The 16559-nt window shown below is 37.5% G+C and overlaps 1 protein-coding gene across 8 annotated transcripts in view; it reads left to right on the plus strand.

Annotated features, from left to right (window-relative positions):
* The window catches only part of MAPK8 (mitogen-activated protein kinase 8), a 102604-nt gene that overhangs the window by 59708 nt on the left and 26337 nt on the right, over positions 1 to 16559 (plus strand). For all 8 annotated transcript variants that reach the window (XM_058299123.2, XM_058299120.1, XM_058299126.1 and 5 more), the window contains exons 4-6: positions 974 to 1103; positions 11390 to 11448; positions 11539 to 11677. In XM_058299123.2, coding sequence (XP_058155106.1) covers positions 974 to 1103; positions 11390 to 11448; positions 11539 to 11677 — 328 coding nt within the window. The remainder of the gene's footprint in view (positions 1 to 973; positions 1104 to 11389; positions 11449 to 11538; positions 11678 to 16559) is intronic.

Raw genomic sequence — 16559 nt, forward strand, 5'->3', positions numbered from 1 at the left:
AATAGAAATATATAATATTTGTACATTGTGTGGTCCAGATGAAAAGCACAGACACATGTCTTAGTTAGCTAGTCTTATCTCTGCATTCAACTTTCTGGCTAACCTTGAACAAATCCCTTAACTTCTTTCCCTTCCTCAGGGAATGGTGTTAAAGTTTCTTTCAATAAAAAATTCTATCATTTTAAGACATTCTCCCTTATTTATGCTTCATTTTCTCTCATCTGTCATATGCATCTGATGCCATTTGTTAAACGACATGACTTTAGCTGAAAATGTGAAGAATAATGAATGTGATGGTATATGGCCCAGAATTAGGGGTTTCGTTAACAGTTTTGAAGTAATTTCTGATGTCTTGAAATCTAACATTCACATATTTTAATATCTTGACTTTTTTTCTCTGCCAAAACAAAATTTTATGGGCTTTACTTTTTAAATTTTAAAATCCTTCAGTTATAGATATCTGTATATCCCTTCCTCTTTCTGTATTCATTTTATTGTGTCCAAAGAGGATAGAAGTGATATATTTATGTAGAATTCTTCAGCAGGGATATTTTGAATAGAATTCTTGACTACATGTGCTCTTCATCCTGTCCTGCCTTTTTTCAGGTGCAAGGGGAAATATTTAGGCTTTGCTCCGTAGTGCATCTGCTTGCCCATTGTGTACGCTGTGGATCCTGGAGGCCACAGTGGGCAAGCAGGTCTCTGTCTTCATAGTCTTTTGTCTCTTTGGATCCATTAAGGTTTTAAGAAACAGTTGCAAAAAGAGATAGAAAAGAAAAGAAACAGTTAACTATATGTTGTTGAAATATGCCATAATGTAGGTAAAGAAGAAATAGGTTAAACATAGTAGTCTAGGAAATGGATCCAGTTGCATTTATCTTTGGAGAGCATCAGGAATATGCATGAACATTTCATACATTCAGTTTGGTAGATTTTTGGTTGATTGTTTTTGTTTTTAAATTTCTAATTGCAGTGCAGCTTATGATGCCATTCTTGAAAGAAACGTTGCAATCAAGAAGCTAAGCCGACCATTTCAGAATCAAACTCATGCTAAGCGGGCTTACAGAGAACTAGTTCTTATGAAATGTGTTAATCACAAAAATGTAAGTGAACATTTTAGTTTTCTTAAGTATAGATGAAATCATCATTAATTCGTGAATATGTGAATACCAAAGATAGTTTTTAAGTATTAGGGGCTTTAAATTGTTCTTCTGGGTTGAAATCTTATTTAAAATGTATACATAACTGCAGTTGAATTTTGTTCTCAACTTTTAGGTCATCAAAAGAAAAATGGCTTCGGAAATGTAGATTGTGTGTGTAATTTTTATGATATTTTTATAACATTTAATTTGAGTTTTAAAGAGGTAAGTGCTTTAGAAGAGCTTTATTTGGACTTGATCTTATCTTTTGCTTTGTTCTCTGTCAGGCTGAAATTTCAGAAAACTAGAGCCTTAGCATGGAGATGAAAATTTTTTCCTTTATGCTTTTGCCTTGGAACTTTATTTAATGATATTGGTTCTAAAATTCAGATTACTTAAATCTAATCCCATTCCCATTCCTTTAAGTGATGGCAATATTCACTTGAAACTTTATGTTGAGTTTAGCTGTTGACTATAAAGTATTTTAGTAGAAACAATTTGAAAACATTTAAATGGAATTAGATATTTTTGTGATGTGATTATTAAAATTACATGTATTGCACATACTGATACTTTTACAATTATTTGAATAGAATGATTTCTCCAAGTTGAGGGGTAAAATCTGGGAGTGAATTACACAAAGGATAGTTTTGTGAAGTATTAAACATGTGACTGAAGAAATTTTGTGGTGTTTTTCCAAAGGAGTTTATAAAATATCATAAGTTTAGTACTTTCTGATTGCAGATAACACAGTTTAACACATTTTGAGAGTTATCTTATGTGCAAGCTTTTGTGATTTTGGAGTTATATGTTAGTCTCTAGGGGGGGAATTGATGGATGTTAAAGTTTAGGCTCCAGTTCCTTATGTGGGGAACTTACAAATACTTAAAGAGTTAAACATCAAATGTCATATGTCATAAAGCTGTCGAAGTTTTGTTTGCCAATTGATGCTGGACTGCTGGCTGCCAGAAGAAGGAAGATTGCTCTCAGCTTGAATGAAGAGGGAGGGTTTGGTGGAAGGGCTAGAGCTGGGCTGACCCTTAAAGATGAGATTAAAATTGGATTATTGAAGGAGAGAGGCCTCCCAGAGAGGACAGAATAGCATACAAAAAGCACAGAGATAGAAAATCCCATGGTGGAAGGTAGAGGCGAAAGTCAGTAGGTGACAGCTGCACTGAGGGAAGAAGATGTGGTGGCTCTACTCCAGGTGGGAGCCAGGCATTTTTTTTTGCTGGTGACTTCCTGCCCTGCTTATGCCTGCTGTGGCCTGGGCACCTGGGTTCATGGTGACAGCATATTAGCATTGCCTTAGTTTTTCATTGGGGATGAGTCACTTTTACCTCTTGAGCCTGGCTGACTGTGAAGAAAGATGGTTGCATGGAGGCAGTGGAGGATGTAGAAAGCATGTCTCACATTACTGGCCTCTAGTGGAGGTGCCATCGATCCATCCAGACTGCCCTTGTCCTAGAAGAGTGCTGCTCAGAGTAGGTGCTCAAAACTTCTGTTCAGTGGATGAATGGAACACTGAAATTTTTCACTCCCCGATGGAGGTTTTTGTACAAAATATTTCTTCATTAGTCTAAACATCTCTGGATTTTTCCACTGCTTTCATAAATGCTTTTGATTTCTTTTTCAACCTGGGAGCTTGTTTCTGAACATGCTTTGATATGTCACATCATTGAGAATACAGAACCTACATGTCTGCTCAAGTCCTCCCAGAGAATCTCAGGCTTGTGTTTCTCCTCCTACTGTGGAGGCCTGTTGGTGATCCCATCCTTGCCTGTTGGTGATCCCATCCTTGCCTGGCTCATGTTATCCAAACAAGTTAACTGTTTTTCACAGGCTTGCTATAACAAGTCACATCTCAACCACCTTATATGTTTTGTTTATTTATTTATTTGCTTTTCTTTTGAGGAAATTGACAATGGAATGTAGTACTTTTTAAAAAAATTAATTTATTGAACTATATTACCCACATACAAACTTATACAAACAATAAGTGTTTAGTAATAGTTGTGAACTTACAAAGCAAACATATATAACATCATACAGGACTCTCATAACTCACCCTACCAACAACACATTATATTGTTGTTAAACCTTTTTAACTAATGATTAAAAAGCATTGTCAAAATATTACTACTAACCAAAGTATTTTCCCCCAACCCTCCCTATTATTATCTTTACATCATTTATATATGAACATACATAAACAATTAAGTGTATAGTAAAAGTTGTGAACTTACAAAGCAAACATGCATAACATTATACAGGGTTCCCATACATCAACCTTCCACTAACACCTTGCATTGTCATGAGATGTTTGTTACAAATTACAAAAGAATATTGTCAGAATCTTACTACTAATTATAGTCCTTATCTTAACATTTGGTGTGTATTTCCCCCAACCCATCCTATTATTATTTTTTAAATATATTTTTTATGACAGAAATTGTAAATTTATAAAATAATCATGCACATATGCAGAATTCCCAAGCAACACCCCTCTATTAACATACTACATTGTGGTGGAACATTTGTTAGAGGTAAGATAATATCATCTGATTGTTACCATGTCCATAGAATACATTTGGCTCACATTTTCCGTACTTTCCCATTATTAACACAGTACATCTTTGGCATAGATGGAAGAATATTATATTAATTACTGCTAACCACAGTCCATAGGTCATTCCAGTTGTATTTTTCCCATGTGTTCCCAACACCTTGCAGTAATGATATACGTTTGCTGTAGCTCACAGAGGACACTCTTAAATCTCGTACTGTCAACCACAGTTCTCATCCACCTCTTGGTTTACTGTGCTATTCAGTTCCTAGATTATTCTCTAGCATTCTGTCGACTGGCATTTACATATGTAGACTGCCGTTTTTAGCCACATCCCCATTTATAAACTTGCTGTTACTCACTATGTTACCATCCATTTTATACATTTCCACACTTTTACAGTAAAGCTAATTAAAACTTCTATATTAAACATCAGTAATCCATCTCAGGCTTTTTCTTTTCTTTTTTTTTTTTTTTTTAAAGATTTACTTATTTATTTCTCTCCCTTTCTCCCCCGCCCCGACCCCCAACCCCAACCCCTGACCCAGTTGTCTGTTCTCTGTGTCTATTTGCTGCGTGTTCTTTGTCCGCTTCTGTTGTTGTCAGCGGCACGGGAATCTGTGTTTCTTTTTGTTGTTGTTGCTGTCATCTTGCTGTATCAGATCTCCGTGTGTGCGGTGCCATTCCTGGGCAGGCTGCACTTTCTTTCGCGCTGGGCGGCACTCCTTATGGGACGCACTCCTTGCGCATGGGGCTCCCCTACGCGGGGGACACCCCTGCGTGGCACGGCACTCCTTGCACGCATCAGCACTGCGCATGGGCCAGCTCCACATGAGTCAAGGAAGCCCAGGGTTTGAACCACGGACCTCCCATGTGGTAGACGATGCCCTAACCACTGGGCCAAGTCCGTTTCCCATCAGGCTTTTTCTTATCTCCTTTAAGAATCCACCAACTGCCACCAGTTCTTGAAGATATTTTCCTATAATTTCTTTTAGAAGTTTTACAGTTCTTGCTTTTATTTTTAGATTTTTGATCCATTTTGAGTTAATTTTTGGATAAGGTGTAAGATAGAGGTCCTCTTTCCTTCTTTTGGCTATAGATATTCAGTTCTTTCAGCACCATTTTGCTGAATGGACTATTGTGCCTGAGCTGTGTGGGTTAGACAGGCCAGTCAAAAATCACTTGACCATATGTGTGAAGGTCTGTTTCTAAACAATCAGTTTGGTTCTGTTGGTCTGTGTATCTGTCTTTATGCCAATACCATGCTGTTTTTACCACTATAGCTTGGTAGTATGATTTAAAGTAGGGAGATGAGGTTTCACTTTACCTTTTATGATGTTTCTGGCTATTCAGGACCCCTTACCCTTCCAAATAAATTTGATAATTGTGCTTTCTATTTTTTTTTTAAATGCTTGTGGAGTTTTAATCAGGGTTGCATTGAATCTGTATATCAGTTTGAAGAGAACTGACATCTTAATGATATTTAGTCTTCCAGTCCATGAGCATGGAATGTTTTTCCAGTTATTTAGGACTTTTTAAATTGCTTTTAACATTGGGTTGCAGTTTTCTGAATACAAGTGCTTTACACTGTTGGTTAAGTTTAGTCCTGACTACCTGAGTTTTATCTGTCATATTTTATTTTCACCACTCTTGACACTTTTAGTTACTTTTATTGATATAATCTTCATTTCTAGACTCTCTTCAAGGCCTCTCTCTCCTGTCTTTTCTTTTCAGACTCTAGCACGCTCTTTAGTATTTCCTGAATACCTGGGCTCTTGCTTAAAAGTTCTCAAGTTTTTATTTATCTGTAAATATTCTAATCTTGCCCTCATTTTTGAAAGATAGTCTTGCTGGATATAAAATTCTTGCCTGGAAGTTTTTCTCTCATAGTATCTTAAATATATCAGACCACTGTCTTCTTGCCTCCATGGTCCTGGTGAGAAGTAAGCACTAAATCTTACTGGATATCCCTTATATGTTATGCATTGCTTTTCTCTTGCTGCTCTCAGAATTCTCTCTTTGTCTTTGGCATTTGACATTCTGCTAGTATGTGTCTTGGAGTTGGTCTATTTGGAGTTTTTCAGATGGGAGTACATTGTGCTTCTTGGATATGAATATCTATGTCCTTCAATAGGGTTGGGAATTTTCTAACAGTATTTCTTTAAATACTCCTGCTGCCCATTTTCCCTTCTGTTCTTCTGGTACACCCATGACACATATGCTTGTACATCTCTGGCTGTCGTTTAGTTCCCTGAGACCTTGTTCAATTTTTTCCATTCTTTATCTGTTTTTTTGTATGTTCACTTTCAGAGGCCATTTTTTCAAGCTCACCAATCCTTTCTTCTGCCTCCTCAAATCTCCTATTATATGATTCCAGTGTTTTCTTAATTTCATTTATTGTGCCTTTCGTTCCCATAAGACCAGCTATTTTTCTCTGCATGCTTTCAAATTCTTTGTGCTCATCCAGTTTCTTCTTAATAATCTTAATCTCTTTAGCCATCGCGTTGAATTTATTAAGGAGATTTGTTTGAACATCTATGATTAGTTGTCTCAACACCTTTATGTCATCTGGGGGCTTATCTTGTTCCTTTAACTGGGCCATAGCTTCCTGTTTCTTGGTGTGGATTGTAATTTTTGGTTGGTGTCTTGGCACCTGGTTTACTAGAGTATTTATTCTGGGTGCAGTTTTTCTCTTTAGTTTAGGGCTTCCTGCCCTTTCTCACTTGCTGGTTGTGTAGTAGGAGCCAAGGGTGTAATTGGTGCTATAAACTGTGGAGGCTAAAGCTGCCGTCATTGCTCCAGGGACCGATGATGCTTCTCCCAATTTTCTCCTTTCCCAGAGGTAGGGACAGAGTCACAGTTGTGTGGAATAATCCAGGTCATTCATGCCTAGACTATAGTTGCCCAGAGAGACTGATGAAGCTTCACACCCCTTTCTCCCATGACTGGGGCATGGATGGAGCTGCAGGTGTGGGCAGCAATCTATGCAGTGCCGATCTAAGATGACCGCAGTTGCCCCAGTAGACTTCCAATTATTCAGTTTGTGCCAGCCAAAGATACCCTGTTTCCTGGATTGAGTGGTGCAGAGCTAGCCAGCGTCTTCCCTGCCAGAGGTGGGACTGAAGCCTAGGCTAGGGCTGCAGGCTGATCTTAGTGAAAGAAACAGGTTCTTGCCGTCACTGTGATATTTGGTCAGCCCGGTTTCCCCTCAGACTGGAGGCAGAATCAAAATAGTGGCCACCGACCTTTTTCCAACTTGGACAAATTCACACCCCAGCTGTTCCTAGGGTTATTCCTTAGCCATCTGAGTCTACCAATCAGTAGCTGAAATAGGCAGCCAACCGTCTCCTCCTCCCCTGTTTCTGGGAAATGGGCTTCCAGTTCCCATCACAGAGCATCTCCTGGGGCAGCTTGCACAACCAGAGTAGGACAATCACCAGCCTCCGTAGCTTGGCCGGTAATTTCCCGGAGAGGCTGGCGCAGGTCCCCGCAGCTTCCTCCCTGCTGGAGGTGGCACTGGGGCCTAGGCTAGACCTGCAATCTGATCTTGAGAGAAAGAAGCCAGTCCCCACCAGCACTGGGATCCTCAGTCCGCCCCGCTTCCCCTCATGCCAGATGTGGAGTTAAGATGGCAGCTCCTGGCCTCTTTCTGACCTGGACAGGCTCAAACCTTAGCTGTTCTCAGGATTATACTTTAGCCTGCTGAATTTTACTCATTAGTACCTGAAGTTGGTGCCCAATCGTCTCTCCCTCCCCCATTTTGGGGAAGTGGAACTTTCAATTCCAACCACGGAACAGCTCCCGACACGGCTTGTGCCTCCAGTGGAGGATGGGCACTGGCCTCCGGGGCGTGGAGCCTCTACTTACAAGTCTTCTCTGCAGATGAGCGGTCTCCTCCTTCCACTCCTTCACGGATGTGGCAGGATGCCCTTCTGGCCTCCTGAAGCCCCCAAAAGGTACTTCAGCTAGCTCAGATAGCTCTGAGTGTTTACTCGGAATGTAGTACTTTTCTATTTCTCCATATTAAATTTTACATGTGAAATTTGGTTCTTCTTCCTGAACTGTTAGGATTGCTTTCTTCTTTTTTATTCTGACTTTTCACTTGCTGGATTCACTTCCCAGTTTTGCTCAGGATGCCTTCATAAGAGCTGGTTTAGTTCATTAGTAACTTTTGGAAATACTGCAATTTCATATATATCTAACTATAAAAATTGCCTAGTTCTCCTGAGTTCTTCATCTTGTTACATGATGTTATTAGAAACATTTTCAAAAATGCGTTTTTGAAACCTTTACATACTATGTCTTGTTGCATTTCTTTGATCTGCTATTCTTTGTTTTCCATGTTTTTTTATAACAGTTTTGAGGTACAATTTACATACCACATAATTCACTCATTTAAAGTATACAATTCATTGATATTTTGTATAGTCACAGGTTTATGCAACCATCACCATAGTCAATTGTAGAACATTTCATTACCTCAGAAAGAAGCTCCTTACCTGTATTAATCAGCCAAAAGGGTACTGATGCACAGTACCAGATATCTGTTGGCTTTTATAAAGGGTATTTATTTGGGGTTAAAGCTTATAGTTACAAGGCCCTGAAGAGTCCAATTCAAGGTACCATAAGAGGTATTTTCTCACCAAACGTCTGTTGCGACGTATTGAAGCAAGATAGCAGGTGAAGTTTGTGTGAGGGTTCAGCCTTCCTCTTCAAGCTCCTTCGGCCCAGCTTCTTCCTATGGTAGTTGTTGCCTGGAGGGCTTGTTTCTTTCTGGGCTCAGCTCCTCTGGTCTCTTCACAAGGTCAGCTATAGACTTCATTCCTCTTACATGTCTGTGGAACTCTCTCTATTCCTCTTGTGTATCTTCTTTGTGCATCTCCTTCTGTGTGAGTGCCCGTTTATGTAACCCACCAAGGGAGTGGGCACTCAACCCTCCTTGCCCTAATAATGTGGTTGGATCAAAGTCCTGCTCTTGATTTAATCAAGTAAACATAAAGCCTTTGAATTTAAATCAGTTAAAGGGTAGCATGTCCAGAGGAAAAGACCAGTTTATAAACATAATCAATATCTTTTTGGAATTTATAAATAATAATAAACTATCACAATACCATTTTGCCATCATCCTCCTATCCCTGTACCTTAGGCCTAAGCAACCACTAATCCACCTTCCTTTTCTTATTCCTCTAATTACTAACCTCTCTCTGTGATTCTAGGATTTCAGAAATTTTAGTGAGAACAGTTTTATTATGACTCCAGGTATGGCAGTTTGAGATTATTCATGAATTCCAAAAACAGGGATTATGTTTTTAAACAGATCTGTTCTTCAGGGTGTGATCCCCTTTGATTGTATTAGATTCAGCTGAGATGTCTTTGATTAAATTATGTTAAGATTAGCGCTTTGTAGTTTACATTGTAGTTACCCTCTCTTCTGCACTATTTCGTAGATAATGGCAAGATATTTAATGGCCTGTATCTGTCATTATAATGTCATTCACCACAATTCCCAAGTCCTGAAAATGCCCCCACATTTCACCTGTTTTTCCCTCTCCCTGCCCTCAGAACTGTAATCCACGCTTAGTAGCAATCTCCAAAATGTTTTAATCAATTATAATGAATGTACCACACTAATGAAGGAGATGTTAATGTGGGAAAATGCAGAAGGTATAGGGAGCAGCGTGTGTGGGAATCCCCTATATTTTTAGGTAACATTTATGTAATCTAAATATCTTTAAAAAATAAAAAATATATATAAAGAAAAAGATTAGGGCTTTGATTCAAGCACATCAATAGGGTGTAACTCAGGGTTGAGTTCCTATCCCCTTGGTGGGCTTTGTAAATGCACACTCACATGGAAGAAGACACAGAAGAAGACATGAAAGAGGAGAAAACTTGGTCAGTTTCATCCTGCCACATGACAGAAAGGAGAAGGCACAAACAGCTAAAGCCCTGGAAAGAGAGACAAGCCCTATGCCTGCCTGTGGCTGAGAGAGAGGGAGGCTGAACCCTTGCAGAGATCGGCAACCATCTTGTTTCAACTTGTGACAACTGACTTTGATGAGAAAGGAACCTTGAGTTGAACTCTTTAGGGCCTTGTAACTGCAAGCTTTTATCCCAAATAAATACTCACCAGATTTCTGGTACGTGGTATCAGCACCTCTTTGGCTGACTAATTCACCTGGTATACAGTTCATCTGGTTAGGAGACTTGAATTCATTTAGAACAGATACTTTCATACTATCACTTGTGCTGTCTTTGTTTTATCTTTTCTGATCTGTTATTTCCCAGAGTTTATTCACTGAACAAATATTTGAATGCTTCCTATAAGCAAAGCTTTGTGCTTAGATGAAGAACAGATTCTGCCCTCATGGAGTAAAATTGTCAACATTTTAAAAATATATGTCAGGTACCATGCTATGTGCTGGGGCTGTAAAAGTGAATGACACATTCTTTCTAAGCATGATCCTGGTGTGGTAGGGAAGCTCTTGTTAAAAAATATTCTATTATACAGTGTGTTAATTTTCATAATACGTAAGGTGCCGTGGGGACATCGGCTTTGTCAAGGATTAGGGCTTGTCAGACTGCAAGAGACCTATCATAAAGATACCTAAGTTCACAAGATAAATGGTAAGCATAGGGAATCGTGTGTTTAAAGGCATTGAAGGCTTAAAACAAAAATTATGTTCTTGAAATGAATTCATTATTGGTTAAAGTAGAAATTTAAACAGAGAACTTAGCAGGAGATAAAGGCAATTGATGTTAATTTCATAGAGGGGATTGGATGTACTGCTTGGAGTTTTGGGATTTGTTGCCTTGAAGTTTTTGAAGAAGTGAGTAATATGGTCACATTTTTCATTTTATTAGAGGCAGTAAAATGGTAGCTGTGTTTGCAGAAAACCTTTGTTGGGGAACCTAGTTTTAGAAGTAATGATAGCATGAATAGTCTAGATGTTAGATTCTTTGACTTGTATAGTAGCACAGGGCATGGAAACAAGACAGAATGAATGGACAGAATTCTTTCAAATATTGATTATGGTGCAGATAATGAAGAAGGAAGCAAAGATCATTCAGACATTTCTATTGTAAAGGAGAGGGTACTCTGGAAAAGTAAAGGGTTTAGGTGGGAATGATAACGAGTTCAACTTTTTGAGACGTGATGTGTATCTGAGATGCCTAAGCTGGGTAAGGGCTTTTAATGCATTTTTGGGACTTGTTTAAGAAAAAGTACCAGATAATATCACTCAGGGAAAAGGATACAGACAGAGAACAGAAGAGGGTTGAAGACAGAATGGTGGGAAAGAGGGCATGCCTGTGGGTGAGCCGGTGGAAGGTGAGGGAATGCGGGAAACTGATGATGTGCAGTATTATGAAAAATTGTGGGGAGGGGACAGAAAGTAAATGGAGATATTGCATAGCATAAGAGCTGGCAGGTGGTATTTAAGATCTGACATATGCAGAGATTTGCATAATTTAGGTCCCTGATAATTGAGAGTGTTTGTAAATGGAAGTTTTTTTCTTAATAAAGTTTAAATATATAAACATAAACATTACATTAGCTTAGAGCATAAAATATGAAAGATTTTAAAGTGGTAGTGGATTTTTTTAACCTACTTATTTGCAATCCTCAAGTGAAAGTATAATTAAGTAGTTTCTAATTTTTTTCCTCTCTCTGCTTTTTCCACAGATAATTGGCCTTTTGAATGTTTTCACACCCCAGAAATCCCTAGAAGAATTTCAGGATGTGTAAGTGTGATAATTAAAATTTTATTATGTTACTATGATTCTTAAATTGTTGCTACACACTTTAGCTGTGATCTTTTTTCACCCTCAAAGTTACATTGTCATGGAGCTCATGGACGCAAATCTCTGCCAAGTGATTCAAATGGAACTAGATCATGAAAGAATGTCCTACCTTCTCTATCAGATGCTGTGTGGAATCAAGCACCTTCACTCTGCTGGAATTATTCATCGGGTTAGTAGAAAAAAACATCATATTCACTAAACTCTCTTTCCTTGAGGTAAAATTCACGTAACATAAAACGAACCATTTTGAAGTGTACAATTCAGTGACATTTAGTATATTTACAGTATTTTTTTCTCATAGTTAAATAGACTTTTATTACTTATTTCTCTTATATTGTAGTCTTTGTGTACTTTTTTTTGGTCTTTATTCATTTTTTTAATATTACATTCAAAAAATATGTGGTCCCCATATACCCCCACCCCTCTCACCCCACTACTCCCCCCATAGCAACATTCTCCTCCATCATCATGAGACATTCATTGCATTTGGTGACTACATCTCTGAGCATCACTGCACCTCATGGTCAATGGTCCACATCATAGCCCACACTCTCCCATGTTCCATCCAGTGGGCCATGGGAAGACATACAATGTCCGGTAACTGTCCCTGCAGCACCACCCAGGACAACTCCAGCTCCCCAAAATGCACCCACATCACATCTCTTCCTCCCACTCCCTACCCCCAGCAGACACCATGGCTACTTTCTCCACACCAATGCCACATTTTCTTCAATTACTAATCACAATAGTTCATGAATAGAATATCAGTAAGTTCACTCTAATCCATATTCTATTCCTCCATCTTGTGGACCTTGGATTGGTTGTGTCCACTCCACATCTGTGTCAAGAGGGGGCTTAGATTCCACATGGATAATGGATGCAATCCTGCTTTCAGTTGTAGGCACTCTTGGCTCCCTGGTGTGGTGGTTGACCTTCTTCAACTCCATGTTAGCTGAGTGGGTCAAGTCCAATAAACCAAAGTGTAGGAGCTGAAGTCTGTTGAGGCTCAGGGCCTGGCTATCATATGGTCAGTCCAGAGATTCAGATCCCCTGGGTATATATTAAACCCCAGCACCAACTACAATTCTGGTAAAGTAACAGGAAAGGCTTGTGAAAAGAGATCACATCTGAGTCCAGCTCCATCACACAGAAACACCAACTCCAAAGAAGGGCCAACTAACAGTATTGTGCAACCACCATCTTTATCAAGTCCCAATACATTTTCATCACCCCAGGAGAAAACTTTGTACCCATTATGTAGTCACTTCTCATTCCCTCCTCTCCCCCAGCCCCTGGCCATCAGCAGTAGAGTTTCTGTATCTTAAGAATTTCTTGAATCGAGCAGTATGTGACTAAATTTTATGGCTGGCATCTTTGACTTGGCATAATGTTTTTAACTTTCATTCCTTTTTAAGACTAAATAATATTCCATTTATGTATATTCCACATTTTGTTTATACATTTATGGGTTAACTCATGGGTTGTTTGTCCACCGATGGACATTTGGGTTGGTTCTACCTTTTGGCTATTATGAATAGTACTGGTATGAACATTCTTGTTCAGTTATTTGTTTGAGGACTTGGTTTCAATTTTGGGGGTATATACCTAGATTTGGAGTTTACTGAGTCATATGTAAATCTGTGTTTAACTTCCTGAGGAACTGGCAAACTGTTTTCCACAGTGGCTGCACCATTTTACATTCCTGTCAACAGTGTACAAGATTTGTAGTTTCTTCTCATCCTTGCCAACACTTACTTTCCATTTCTTAAATAATAGCTGTCCTAGTGGTAGGTGTGAAGCGATTCTTCTTTATAGGTTTGATTTGCATATACCTAATGATTAGTCATGATAAACATTTTTTTCATGTGCTTTTTGGCCATTGTATATACTCTTTGGAGGAATAAATTCTTTTTCAAGTCCTTTGCCTTTTTGTTTTGTTTTGTTTTGTTTTGTTGTTGTTGAGTTATAAAAGTTTTCCATATATTCTGTCAGGTATATGATTTGCAAATATATTCTCCCTTTCTGTGAGTTGTCCTTTCAATTTCTTGATAGTGTCCTTCATTACATGAAAGTTTTTACTTTTGATGAAGTCCAATTTATTTTTTTTCCCTTTGTTGCTCAGTCTTTTTGTGCCATATTCAAGAATCCATTGCCAAATCCAAAGTCATGATGATTTCCCCCTGTTTTCTTCTGAGTTTTATGGTTTAACCCTTAAAGTTTAGGTCCTTGATACATTTTGAGTTAGTTTTTGCATATTGCATGAGGTAGGCATATAGCTTTATTCTTCTGCATATGGAAGTCCCAGTACCATTGTTTGAAGACACTATTAGCCAATGGTCTTAATGGTCTCAATACCCTTGTTGAAATGTGATTGGCCATTGATGTATGAGTTTATATCTGGACTTTAATTCTATTCCATTGATCTGTATTTCTGTGCTTACGTCAGTACTATACTGTTTTTATTACTGTAGCTTTGTGCAGTAAGTTTTGAAATTAGGAAGTGTGAGTACTCTAAATTCATTTTTTCAAGAACATTTTGTCTATTTGGGGCCCCTTGCAGTTCAATATGAATATGAAGACTGGCTTTTCCATTTCTGGAAAAATGGCTTTTGGAATTTTGATAGGTATTGCATTAAATCTGTAGATCACTATATCTAGTGTTACATTGCCATCTCCATGTTAGTAGCTTCCAGTCCATGAAGATGGAACGTTATTCCAGTTCATGAAGATGGAATGTCCTTCTATTTAATTATGTCTTAAATTTCTTTCAGCAATTTTGTAGTTTTACAAGCCTTTCACCTCTTTGATTAACTTTATTCCTGGGTATATGTTCTTTTGGATGCTATTGTATATCTAATTGTTTCCTTAATTTTGTATTTGGATAGTTATTTGCTAGTGTATTGAAATACAACTGATTTTTGCATGTTGATCTTATAACCTACAACTTTGCTAAATTCATTATTAGCTCTAGTAGTTTTCTAGTGGATTCATTGGGATTTTCTGTATTTAGGATCATGCCATCTGTGTCTAGAAATAGTTTTACTTCTTCCTTTCCAGTTTGTATACCTTTTAATTCTTTTTCTTGCCTTATTTCTCTGGATAGAACTTACAATAGAATACTTAATAGCAGTGGTACAAGCAGACATCCTTGTCTTGCTCTTGACTGCATGGGGAAGGCTTTCAGTCTTTTACCATTGAGTAGAATATTACGTGTGGGATTTTCCTAAATGTTTATCAGATTAAGGAAATTTCTTTCTGTTCTTAGTTTTGTGAGTGTTTTGCTCATGAAAGGGTACTGGTTTTGTCAAAGCCTTTTCTGCGACAATTGAGAAGAGTATATGTGTTTTTTAATCTTTATTCTGTTCATGTGGTATAGTATATAAACTGATTTTCTTAATTTGGGCCACCCTTACATTCCTGGGATAAATCCCATCTTGATCATGGTGTATCATCCTTTTGATATGCTACTGAATTAAGTTTGCTAGTATTTTGTTGAGGATTTTTACATCTATTCATAATGGGTATTGGATTGTAGTTTTTCTTGTGATGCACTTTTCTTTGTTGGGAGAAAAGATTACTAATTTGATTTTGATAACTGATCAATCTCTTTATTGTAGGTCTGTTCAGATTTTCTATTTCTTCTTAGTTTTGGTAGTTTTTGTGTTTTTAGGAATTTCCTTTTTATCTAGGTTATCTAATTTGTTGGCATATAATTATTCATAGTATTCTTTGATAACTCTTTTTATTTCTATAAGATTGGTTGTAATGTCCTCATGTTCATTTCTGATTTAGTAATTTAAGTCTTCTCTCTTTTTTTAGTCTGTATAGTTGAAGATTTGTCCATTTTATTCATCTTTTCAAAGAGCCACTTTGATTATGTTTATTTTCTCTATTGCTTTTATGTTTTCTGTTTCACTTATTGCTACTCTAATCTTTATTATTTCCTTCCTTCTTCTGGCTTTGGGTTTTGTTCGCTCTTCTTTTTCTCATTCTTTAAGGTAGAAAGTTATGTTATTGATTTTGTGTCTTCTTTAATGGAGATTCTTTTAGCTATAAATTTCTCTCTGCACACTGCTTTCACTGTATCCCATAAGTTTTGGTGTGCTCTATTTTCATTTTCATATTCATTAATCTCAATGTATTTTCTCATTTTCCTTTTGAGTTCTTTGACCCATTCGTTGTTTAATAATGTGTTTTTTAGTTTTATATTTTTGTGTATTTTCCAATTTCCCTTCTGTTAATTGATTTCTGGTTTCTAGTTTCATTTCATTGTAGTTGGAGAAGATGCTTTGGATGATTTCAGTCTTATAAAATGTATTGATGCTTGTTTTGTAGCCTAACATAGAGTCTGTCCTGGAGAATGTTCCATCTGCACTTAAGAAAAATGTGTTTTCTGTTTTCTGTTCAGTATATAGGTCTGATTTTTTATAGTGTTCAAATTCTCTGTTTCCTTACTAATCTTCTCTCTGGTTGGTTTGTCCATTATTGAAAGGTAAGGTATTGAAGTCTCCAGCTATTATGGTGTAGAACTGTCTGTTTCTCCCTCGATTCCGTCAATGTTTCTTTCATATATTTTAGGACTGTTGTTGTATATATGTTTGTAATTGTTATAATTTCTTGATGGATTGATCCTTTTATCAATATAAAGTGTTATCCTTTGTCTCTGGGAATAATTTTTTACTTAAAGTGTCTTTCGTTTGATAGTGTTGCTCTCATTTGGTTACTGTTTGCATAGAATATATTTTTCCATCCTTTCACTTAAAACCTATTTTTGTCTTAACTTAATGTGAGCCTCGTATAGACCGCATATAGTTGGATTATGTTCTTTTAGTCATTCTGCCAGTTTCAGCATTTTAATTGAATTTTATTCATTAACATTTAAAATAACTACTAGCGAAGCTGGTGTAGCTCAGTGGTTGAGTGCCTGCTTCCCATATATGAGGTCCTGAGTTCAATCCCTAGCATACTTTCTCCATTATTGCTGTCTTTTATGTTCAATTGATTTTTTGCAGTGTCCTGATTTGATTCCTTTCTCAGTTCATTCTCTATTT

This window comes from Dasypus novemcinctus, chromosome 6, assembly GCF_030445035.2.
Source record: "Dasypus novemcinctus isolate mDasNov1 chromosome 6, mDasNov1.1.hap2, whole genome shotgun sequence".
In the NCBI taxonomy this organism is placed as follows: domain Eukaryota; kingdom Metazoa; phylum Chordata; class Mammalia; order Cingulata; family Dasypodidae; genus Dasypus; species Dasypus novemcinctus.